This window comes from Merops nubicus, unplaced genomic scaffold, assembly GCF_000691845.1.
Source record: "Merops nubicus isolate BGI_N331 unplaced genomic scaffold, ASM69184v1 scaffold27987, whole genome shotgun sequence".
NCBI lineage: Eukaryota > Metazoa > Chordata > Aves > Coraciiformes > Meropidae > Merops > Merops nubicus.
The window spans coordinates 1-11,765 of record NW_008622735.1 but is presented as its reverse complement, the minus strand read 5'-3'; the positions used below and the strand labels follow the sequence as shown (position 1 = coordinate 11,765).

Below are 11,765 nucleotides of genomic sequence, written 5' to 3'. Positions count from 1 at the left end.
TACTTATATGCTATGATTTGGAGGCGTGTGAATGGGGGAAATGTTTCCTTGAAACGTCCTTTTTCTGCCTGCCAAGTGCTCTTAAGATACAAGGGGAAGGACATGAGAGCACTTTTACAGCCTTGAAGATTTTTGCTGTCCTTCGTGGGATGCCACATGGCTACAAAAATATAGATTTAAGCAAACCGTGGTTTCTCATGAGCACTTGTGTGAATACACTGAAACCCACAGCGATTAAACGGACTAATTGAGAGGGATAATGAACAAAGCTTTTCCTCTGAAGAGGGGGTGCTGCTTTGTGCTGTGCTTGACATACATGGAGAGGTTAGACTCAGGAGTCTGGTGGCTGGCAATTATCATAAGTGAGACACTGGGAAATCCCAGGTGTTTATTATGTGTCAGTAAAGACACAGGGCAAGTGCGGTGAGCAGCTCTGAAGTTTCTCATCCTGTTCACACCACAAAGAGCAAAATTAAACTTCATCTTTAGGACAAGTGTAAAGAAAGTAGATGTGTAGACACAAGAAAGGTTCAAGGTAGGGCCTAATCTCCAGGCTAAGAGATGCCAATTCCCTGTTCTTGTGAGTCCCTGATCTTTTAATTTCAAAAGTGGGTAGTACAATGCTACAGGCTAAAAGGGGCAAAGGGCTGTAGCAGAAAATGGGCTGTGGTGACAGGCAGGCGTGGGAGCATTACTAACCACACCAACCTCACTTCTGCCCCTGGGCTGAAGTCACCCAGCCACGGCAGCCTTGCCCTCTGTGGTTAGGCATCTGGCTCCTCTGAGGTCCTCTCTCCTCTCCCTCACTTCTGGGTTCACGCTCTCAGTACTATGCACTTGAGTGGTCCAGTCACATGGCAGATGTGAAAGCTGTAGTAAATGATGATTTTAATTGCACAGTGACAGAAAATGTATAAGATGGATTCTGCAACAGAGCTACTGTTTAGCGATGAAGGACTTTTTTTTTAGACTACTGAAAAGGTGAGATGCCAACTATGTAAATGTCACAACAGATAGGGTCTCTCTATTTCCATATTCAAGCAAGGTCTCCATACTTCCAAAAAATCTTTTTAACTATTCTTATACAATTTTCATGTTTTCTGCCTTTTTTGTTCAGAGCTACCTCTAGAAAATTATAAAGAATATTACATTAAATGAAAAGCACAAGGCCAAGCATATATTTTAACAGAAACATTTTGAACATCTGCTGATATCTCTTGAAACACTCCCTATTTTCTGCACAAAAATGACCTTATTGACAATGTAAATTCTTCAATTAGTAACTTTTCAATACCAAAGTGCTACTGCATCTGACTTAAACAAAGAAGCAAAATCATATAAAAAAAGAGAAAACTTGAAAAACAAATGGTTTTAAATAAGTCCAGCTGTTTTGCTGCCTGCAGCCAAGGATCTTTTTAATTTGAATCCTTTAAATTTTTTTTTTTAAACATCAAACACTGATCTGAAGTCCTGCTTTCAAATACTCTCTGAGTTGACCTGCAATTGTTTCACTCATTTAAGAGGTACATTAAATAACAATCAGCTAATTTGGAACACACATGTGTCAACATCAGCAGTTTGTAATTAATGAGTAGTACAACAACTGCATTCAGACTAAACCCTCAAATAAAATAGTGCCATAAATTTTTACAGTGACATCTGATATGTTTGTGCTGTAACGATGGGCAATGATGACAACTCTCTATTAAACATGCCATTAGTATAACCCTTGGATGTTTGCTACAGGACAGAAAATTGTATACACCAGTTTTAAATACCCTTCCTCTTCCTCCGGATGGTGGTGACGGAAGAACCGTTAAGGCCCCTTCTTTGCTAGCCTGCTTTCCAGATGAGCTCGACAACCCTCTTCAGTTGGAGTCACTCTGTAATGCATGAACTGATCTATTTTCCAGTGCACTGGAATGTGGCTGTTGTACTGCGCAGAAATCTTGGCTTTGCTGAGCTGGGAGCAAATCTCACACCGATGCCATCGGTGCCAGGACTTCACCCTTGCCATGCTGAGTCCTGGCTTTCACTTTGGAAAGACTAGGAGGCCTCCACCAGTGCTGTTAGGAAGCCCAGGCAAGCTCAGGAGCAGAATGGGGCCATACAGACATATATTTAATTGGAGAATATTGAGTCTGCCCTATGAAATATGTACATCCTGATTACTGATCCTGAGGGTCACCACTGGTGATGCAGAAGAAGAGAGGAAGGAGGAAAGAGAGATGACTCCACTGCGTGGGAAGGCACAGAAGTTCACAGGGATTTTAGTGCCTAAATCTTTTCAGTGGGATTTGGGCACCTAAATGCCTTTGAAGATCTGGGCCCAGTTAGCTGAGTAAAATGAGAGCAAGATAATTGTAAACAATATTTCTAGGTAATCAGGAGGTCACTTTACCCATCGTTGTTCCAGCCTTTTTCAATGTGATAAATTTGACTTTGGCTGCTACCAAAAAAGGCAATTGCTGATCTTTGTTAATATAGGCATATTTAAATAATAATAGTATCAACAAATAAGAAAAGTCTAAATATCAAGCATAAATATCAATGAACTCATCAAAGTAGTACAGTAGTTGAAAATGACCCAAGGCTGTAGCCGTTGTATTAAAAAAAAGTCCAAGAGAAAAAAAGTTAAATTAACTCATTGAAAAAGGGGCTGATTCTTTCAGTTGACAAGCAAGAAAGAAGCAAGCATGATTAAAACGAAAAAAAGAGCAAAATCTTTTTTTTGCAATTTATAAGGTGCCAAGAGAAATAAAACAAATTAGATGCAAAGCAGGATGAGCTGCATCCTAAAAAAAAAAAAAAACAAAAAAACAACAAAAAAACCAAACAACAACCACGAAACAAAAAAACCCAAAAAACAAACCCGGAACAATAACAACAAAAAACCAGCAATAAAAAAATTCCATATTCTTTGGAATATATAACATGGTTTAAAAAAAAAAAAAAGAAAGAAGTCCAACATATAAAACCTCTCATTCACAGCATTGCTAAAACAGAAGCGTTCACAGTTTCCCTCTGGGAATCTTCCTATACTTCCTTACAGTTAATATGTCCATAAGATGCAGTAAACTCACTAAGATTTGTTTAGGTTTTAAGTCTTAAAAATAGAAGTGAACCGAAACTCTCTTTAGGGCTGTAGAGACCTTCAAGCCCAGGCACATGAGAAAGCCACAGGCCTGGAAACAGACCAGGTACCCTTCCACCCACCCTTGCTACCTCTGGACCACCAACTCAGGTGTCCTCCTTTCCAGAAGCTCAGCCCCCTGCCAGGGACACTTTGCTGGAGCAACGTCGCTTCGCCAGGGGCTAGCTAATACATGCCACCACTCCTGGGAGCACTGACTTCTGGAGGATTTGTTTCTGAAAGTGATGTATGAACATGGCAGGGCCCATAAGCAAGGCGGGTGTTTATGGGATACCTATGGGCACCGGAAAATGGGAAGCATGTTAGTCCTGACCCATAACTACTTAAAATTCATTCAGTATGGTCGCCACACTGCTTCCTCTAGCCTTGCTGTGGTCGCCATGTTAGTGGGGGAGTTGCTGTGGCTCCCTTCTGCCTCGACCACATCGCTTTGGTTGGGGAGGTTGGGGTTGAGGAGAGTCGATCCCGTGGAGGCGTTGGTGCAGGGCGGGTGGATGCGTGGAGGGGACCGGTCTCCCCCCGAGATCATGGAGAACTGATAGGAGCCGGCAGAGGTTCCGTAGTAGAGGTGGTAGGAGGGCGAGGTGGTCTGGAACGGGCTGCCCTGGGCCTGCGACGAGCCGGGATAGGGAGGTGGGAGGTAAGTGTGGTATCTTGTGGCTGTGGACATGGCAGACATACCAATTCCTATCCCTGAACTGACGGGTGTCGGCGTGTAGGTGAACGCTCCCGGGTAGTGCATCCGAGGATCGGAGATGGAGGGGAGCGTGGAGAAGGAGCGGTCGATTCCCACCCGGGGGTCGCTGAACGCAGTCAAGTCAGAAGCACCTGCGTGGTAGGGAAGGGAGACGGTTGAGCTGCCAGAATGGAAGTTCAGCTGTTCGAGGAGATAACCAACGTTCGGGCTCTGGTCTACAGGTAACCAAAGCTACCAGAAAAAGGCTACCCCCCACCTGCTCTCTAATGCAGTCATTGTAATGCTTGTAGATCTGGATGTTTTGGATTAATTTCAATAAAGCATCAATTAAAGAGGCGTGCCAAGCTCTTGCCCTGTTTTGTATGTGTATGTGTTTCCTCTTAGAGACCTTACAGCACATGCAATTATTTATGCTTCCAGAGCATCCTCATCCTCAACAGGCAGGTAAGGAAGAAGGACATAGATCTCAAGTTCCTTAACCATCATCACTTGACTCACCAGGGACACTGATGGGACCAAAATATAAATTGTCCAGCTTCTCCATAGTGTCTCCTTGCACCTAGTTTTCTTTACTGACTCAAATGGGAAGCTCTGTGGAGCAGAGATTGTCCACCAACATGCACAGGCAAGGTTTACACACACAGGCTCAGCCCAGCTCTCAGCACTTAGGAGCACAGTTCCCCACTGACCCTCACCACTACCAAAGACAAGATAAATCAGGTTCACTTCACGTCTTCATATCCTCACACAATGTTTACATAATTGTTGCTAACTTCTGAAAATCTTGGCTCTAATAAGTATGTAAAGAAGGACAACAGTACTGCCTTTTTAAAGCAGAAAGATATAGTTGTGGGTTGGCCTTTTTTCTTCTTTTCATGTGCACTAGAAGCCTTTATCCTTCTGCTAAGTGAAATGTTTTATAGGACAGTTAAAGTCTGCTCTGCTTTGTCTGACATCAGTGGAAGTATGCCCGGTCCCATCGCGTCCTTCCCTGGTGCACAAGGATTAAACAAGCAAAGCAGATAATGGTCTCCTTAGGAAGGATCTTCACTGTGACTCAGATTAATGGAAGGTGTCAGTACCTAGAGTTGGCAGCTATGCATGATTAAAATAACAACAATAATAATTAAGAAAAAGTCTTTCCAGAAGACAACTTCTTCTGTCAGACAAGGCGTGGAGTCTGCAGAAGAGGAGCCATGTGCTGAAGGAAATACTCATGAGAAGAAGCAGAGAGAAAACAAAGCTCTTGGCTCTGACCAGATTTAAAGCTAAAGCAGACACACTGCAGAGCCAAGTTCTGAAGGCTTGTCAACAACACAGCCAACACACTTTGATGAATTTCTATAAATTTCTTAGAAAAGCTCTGATGCATGCTATATGCTTCCTATTTGAGTTTGTCTTCCATTTTTTTCTGGAAGGTTAACACATTTCCCTAAACACATTTCCTTCCCCTAGATGCCAGCACCTTTAGATTTAACATACCAAGGTAGACTATGTTATGGAATTTCAGAAGCTTCAGAGTAGCTAAGGTTGAAGGTAGCATCTGACAACCTGCCAGATTTTAAATGGTACTTCCACACCTCATTCCTCAAAAAAAAAATCGAACTTCTTGAAACTGCTTGGACGCATCACTTATCAGATGAGGGTTTCTTCTGCCCAGTTTGGCAAAAAGCAGAATAATGAGACTTAATCACAGAATCACAGAATGGTGGGAGTTGGAAGGGACCTCTGGAGATCATTTAGTCCAACCCCCTTGCTAAAGCAGGTTCACCTAGGGCAGATTACACAGGAATGCATCTAGGTCGGTTTTGAAAGCCTCCAGAGAAGGAGACTCCACAGTCTCTCTGGGCAGCCAGAGAGATCTTTCAAGTAAGTCCCATATCTTTGCTTTTTGAGGCACCATGTCTTTGGATGATAGGGCTTAAGAAACTCACAAAATTTGCTCTTTCGACAAGGAGAAATTTCTTAGATAGACAGCAAGTGTGTGTGACAGTAACGGGACTGGGGAGAAAATACTGTGAAAGATTTTTCTGGGAGTACTGAGGGATATTTAATACAGAATTCACATTTTGGAAGCATTATAAAAACAACTTAAGAAGTGTAAAGATGAGCCCCTGTGCACAGAATTGAGACAGGAAAGAAAGAATGCTGATGTGAATAAAGCTTTTCTAGGTTCTTTCACAAGTCATGGAGAAAGTATGCCTGACCCAAGGTAAATCACTTTGACCACGGGCACAAAAAGTGCTGAGAAGCCCTGGTGCTGGTGCTCTACCTTCATGCTCACCATGTGCCACAAATGAAACACAGTGTGCAGTTACTCCACGCACACGTGCCCATCTTCTGTTAGACTGTGCATTCCTGGGGGCAGCCACCATGAAAGCCTTTGGAGCTCATGCTGTGCACAGCACAATGAGGGCCCTGGTACACCACGATGACATTTGGGCACTACGGCAGTGCAAAATATATCGCTTTTCAATACTGAGTGCATTCACACATTTGAGTGAAACACCATCTACCACACTGGTAAAATGAAAATGTGATTAACATCTCCTTTCAATCTGATTCACGTACCCACACCTACAAGTACATGTGCATCAGGCACCCCTGGATAGGGTTTGAAGACCAAAATCATTGGTAGATATTAATTTCAAACAATTCTGTAAAGAAAAAAAATATTTTTCTAAGTAAAAACTTATAAATTTATTTTACTTGAAATTTTCTATTTGCTATGAAGACCTTTTTTCATCCTTCTTGATTTTCTCCATGTCTGCATTTTGCCAGTGGGAAGGAGTGCAAAGGGAGGGAAACACAAGGGAGAAAGCAAAAAAGAGTCTTTTCATTTTTAAAGATGAGTGTGTCAATGAAGAACAGAGAATTTTAATAGACTTTTCAAAAACATTGAATTTCCTTTTTTTCTCTCTTTATGAAAGGTTTCCTGTATTTTCAGCTATCTCTTAGATGTAATTAGCACCCAGGCCTAGCAAATAATTTACTTTTAGTGGGCATGGGCCCTGTGACTCTTTCGAAGCAGGGTCTATATGACAACAACAGGACAGGCTGAAGCACATTCAAGTGATTCTCTCTGATCTTAGAAACCCTGAGTATTCGAATGAGAGCAATATGTGCAGCTAAAGAAGATATTTTTGAAAAAGCCATGTGCAAATTTGAGTTATATAGCTCTCATTCATTTTAAGAAAATTCTTGCTATTGAATACATACATATTGGTTCAAGATGTGTGGGTTAGAGTCAGCAGATGGTCAGCTGAGTATGGTGGAAACCATGGGGGTAGCTTTCACTTCCATGCTGTATTTTTATGTAGGCTTGTAAAGCTCTACAGTATGATTTGACAAAGATGTAACAAGACAATCCAGTGCAACACTTAAACTGTCAAACCCCACCATCCTACAGTCAGTGTGTCCACCTGTAACCTGCTGTGCTCTGGTCTGAATTTAGAGTGAAGGAAGGAAACAGAACTGAAATATCCATGGCATTCATTTCTTGGCAAATGCGATAGCTCTTCAGCACTTCAAACTATTTTTATAGCTCCATACATCTTCAAAGTGATGCTTCCTCCTCTTTTTTCGCCCTCTTTTTGACAATGATACATTGAGCCCCAAACTCTGTTTCTTTACTCTTTGCACAAACCCCAACAAAGTGTTGGAGAAGACTTGCTCCAGAGGGCCCACACTAAGCTTCACTGCAACTAGAGAAAAGCTGCAGAAGCACCGTAGGACACTGTAACTGGTTTGCATTGGAGTCAGCCTTGAGGCTTTGGTGAGGCCCAATGAGGGGGGACTAGTTTTTGGGTACTTACTTGACAGCCGGCTTGAAAGCTCTGCGGTGAGGGATGTCATACCGCTAGCCCTGCCGGGTGATATTGGTGTGGCGGGGTGCACAGAGGGGGTGGCAATGGAGCCCAGGTACTGGTAGGACTGGTCGTAGGACCATGGCGGAGATGGCTGTACTTGCCTTGTGTCTGCAATGAAAAAGAGACCTATAGGCTGTTTTGAATGATAAAACTTTGCAATCAAATATATGAACCAAACCATATGGTGGAAATCAAAACTTAAATGCCGAGGTAATTACATTTCAGTTCCATAATCCCCTTTGTCAAGAGACCTTCAGATGAATTGCTTTCTAAAATGTTATTGTGCATCTGTGAGTTTTGAACGGTTGATTTTTCCTTGTGAAGCTTTTTGATGGTGGGCAGGGAAAAGCAGTTAGGGAAAAGCACATTAAGTTTTCCAAGGTGAAAGACTATTCTTTGTTGCAATGCATTAGTGTTCTGGACTGTGTGTTCACAGCCCTTTTAGTTGAAAAGACGTCTTGCACAACACCAAGGAGACACAAACACTGAACTGTGAGTGTTTCTGTGCAAGTGAAATGGGGAGAAAAAAACAAGACGAAAATATGTGAGTGAGACAGAGATGGAGAGTGAAATTAGTGGTTCTCTGGAAAACAGGCTCCTGAGTGAATGAATAGGACTGGGGAAATCTGACTTCCTCAATGTTTTGAAAATCCCAGGCTTAATGAAATGAATAGGTATTTTGTACATCTCTTTTGTATATGCCAAAATACAGAAATACAATTCAGAGTGATGGGTATCTCTGCTAGCAGTGGCTGAACTTCAGAAACAGAAAGACACAAGCCATGGCACTGTTAAGCTTAAAGTGCAGACACCCTTCGAGTACAGGCTTTCTGTAGAAACTGCTGCTTCTTGGAAGCAAAAGCTCAAAATGCACAGATGCACAAAACATTTAGGGAAAACTGCTAACCTGTTATTTTCTAGCCACACGACTAGTTTGGCTGACATTTGAAATCAGAGATGCACAGCAGGGAGTTTGTCTAAACCAGCTGCACCAATGCAGAAAGAATTATTTTCTGCTTATGTCATCTTTGCATACGAAGCTGGTATTTTTCACTGATGTCAAATCAAAGTGAGAAAGCCTCTTCTCCTCTTTACATACCTAGATATTTTTTACTATTTTTAATAAAACCTATTTTCTTCACCTCTAAGAGCATTCTCCAGCAGCTTCATCTAGCTAATTGCCTTCTTGAAAAAAGCAAATGGATGAACTGCATTCAGATAGAACTGATATCAGCATGGAAGGGAAGTTTCCCAAGTCTGAGATTAAGGACTTTGATCTTCCATCAGAAAGCCCATCTGGAAATTATTATTTTGCTGTGCTGTATGGAGATGAGTTTTAAATTTTGTTTGTTTCATCTGTTTAGAGAGGGAGACTTATAAAAATCTCCAAGGTTTTAAGAAATAACTAGTGAAGTCACTTGCAGAATAAACTAAAGCCTTGTGAGCATTTTTCTGATGAGTAACATATTCAAATTCAGATGTTATTAATTTTTCTTTTCCAAGCAGACTTCCGTGAAAATAAATTCATTTAACTCGTGCTGTTTGAAAGCAACGTCCAATTGCATTAAATGGAATTCAGTAGAAACAAACAAAAAGACATAGGCACAAAGTCTGTTTTACTCTGAATTGCAGCTTCGTCTCATTGTTAATGTATGGTCAGTGTTTATTAAAGATGACAGAGAGATAGATGAGGGAATTCAGTCTCCAGGGGCAGCATTAGGATAAATACCACAAAACATTGACAGAGTAAGCATTCTAATGGTATGCCACTGTGTGTTTCAATTCTGCAGTGTGGTTAATTAAATCATTACTCCCATATTTCAGCACACAATCCCATTGATTTCAGTTCAGCAATGTGGCTGAATAAGAGAATCCTGATAGGTGTGCTGGAGGAATCCCAGCCTAGGGAAACTCCCTCGGCTAGTCCTCCTGCCTGAGGAGCCCTTGCTGTGCTCTGCCAAGGCTGATCCCACAGATGACAGAGCCTCCCCTCTGTCACCTTTCCCTCAAGGGCTCCGTTCCACACTGTCACTTCAGAAGCCACTGAACACCTTTGACTGGAAATGTTTTATCACCGGCTTTCAGGTGCTATGTCCTTAGGTCTTAGCATTGCAGAGAAGAGGGGAAAAGTCTGTTTTCAGAGTGACCTGGTTATGTATGAAGGGGGTGCTGTCACCCACCCTTGGTTTTCATTCTCTTTTTCCTAAAAGGAGAGAACATACTAACTGTTTCCTCCTGTTACAAACTGCTATTGTTTGTAGACAGCTCTGCCTGAATGTTTTTCCTGTTTCTTACATTGCTGGCCCTTCATGACAAGAGACATGGTTTTGTCCTGTACCTTGCCAAACACGCATGGGATCCCGGTCCATAAAACTGCCCCAAGTGCAATAAACACATGAACAGCAGTAGGAAAATGCATAAAAAGCCACAGCAGCTGCCACAGTGGCAGAAGAGGAAGCAAGACCTTGTCACAGGTTTACTAAGCATTGATAAGACTACACTGAAATATGGTTTCTTTCTTTTAGTGCTACTTTGTCCTGTGTCACGACTAGAAACTGGATAATGGACCGAGTACATGGTTAGTAACATCTAGAAAGAAACTACCAAGCTATCTGACCTGCCTCATCCACCTGCTGTTATTACTGACCTCTGGGGTACTTGAAACTGTGACAGACAGCCTGAGAGGCACCCCCATTATTAATCTCCTCATCCCATTAACTCTTCCTTAAGTGAAAGTTCAACCAATCAATTTTCCGCCTTGGCACGTGTATTCCCAGTCCTGGTATTTGTTATTAAAGTTTGACTTTTTGACATCAGACTGGTTAACAAGTTGCAATCTATTCAGTGCCATTAATATAGAGCATTATGTGATATACACATATTAAAGCAGGTTGTGCAGACTAACCCCAGGCAACACCTTCACAGCTTTTTAATAACAAATGAAGTATCACTGTAATAGGATTTTTATGGCAGCATTTCAGTATCAAAAGAAAGAATCAGCTCGCAGTAAAGGCAAGGTTTGCATTTGCAGCAACTTCAGTAGGATCTGGATCAGAGGCCTAAAATAGCATTTTATTTTTTTGATATCTGCTTCTCTTCAGCTTACAGGTTACCCAAAATTAAACTGGAATGGGTTCAAAATTGCCACAGGAGCAGGCTACACAAAAAAGCAACAAACTTTCCCAAATGCATGTCTTTTCTGCTTTCCAAATAAAGAGATGTACATCTCCTAAGCTGGCAGCTTGGCATGGGGAACGAAATATGTGACTTTGTGTGGCTGAAGTTAACTTGGTGAAAATACACTGCAAATAAATGGAAGTTGCTTCCCAGATCAGAATGTCTGTGAAGAGCCTTCAACAAAGGGAATAACAGGGTCCACAATCATTTAAAAGCAGATCAAAACAGCACAAAACCAAGGAAGTTGCTCCAGTTGGTGATCTGTGCCCAATCCTCCTGGTATTTCTCCCATTAGCAAGTACTTTCCATTTCTGCTTTTTATGGTGTGAGAAAATGTATTTAAAACGTGAAAACAGTTATTAATTGCAATAAAATACTCCAGGGTGAGAATTATGGTGCAATAATTCACACCTTGCTGTGCAGTCACGAGCTCTCGGCCTCCAGCCTCATGCCTAACAAGCTATTAAGCAGAAAGTATTGAACCATCTTTCATGCCTTGTCATGTTTTACGGCCACAAAACGGTTGCGTTGGGCTTGTCTTAAAAAGTTGTAATTAAGCTGTACAAATGTTGCATAATGTTTAATAGCTTAATGAAACAAGCTTTGGTGAAAGAAAAAGAAAAAGAAAGAAAAGAAAGAAAAGAAGAAAGAAAGAAAGAAAGAAAGAAAGAAAGAAAGAAAGAAAGAAAGAAAGAAAGAAAGAAAGAAAGAAAGAAAGAAAGAAAGAAAGAGAAAGAAAAGAAAAGAAAGAAAGAAAAGGTAGGTCTCCCCTTTGCGTTCTGCTCGCTCTGGTCCTGGTATTTAGCCCTTTTCCCAGGCGTTTTCGCGGCGGAAGATGAAAAGCCTGCCCCGGAGGGGCAGAGGGCGG

The 11,765-nt window shown here is 41.7% G+C and overlaps 1 protein-coding gene across 1 annotated transcript; it reads right to left on the bottom strand.

Annotated features, from left to right (window-relative positions):
* Positions 1-3,010: 3,010 nt before the first annotated feature.
* Positions 3,011-7,853, bottom strand: LOC103777346 (runt-related transcription factor 1-like; the record flags this gene model as incomplete). The annotated part of the gene is made up of 2 exons (XM_008944899.1): positions 3,011-3,982; positions 7,667-7,853. Coding segments are annotated over 2 exons (681 nt in total), but the record flags the coding sequence as incomplete, so codon positions are not given.
* Positions 7,854-11,765: the final 3,912 nt, after the last annotated feature.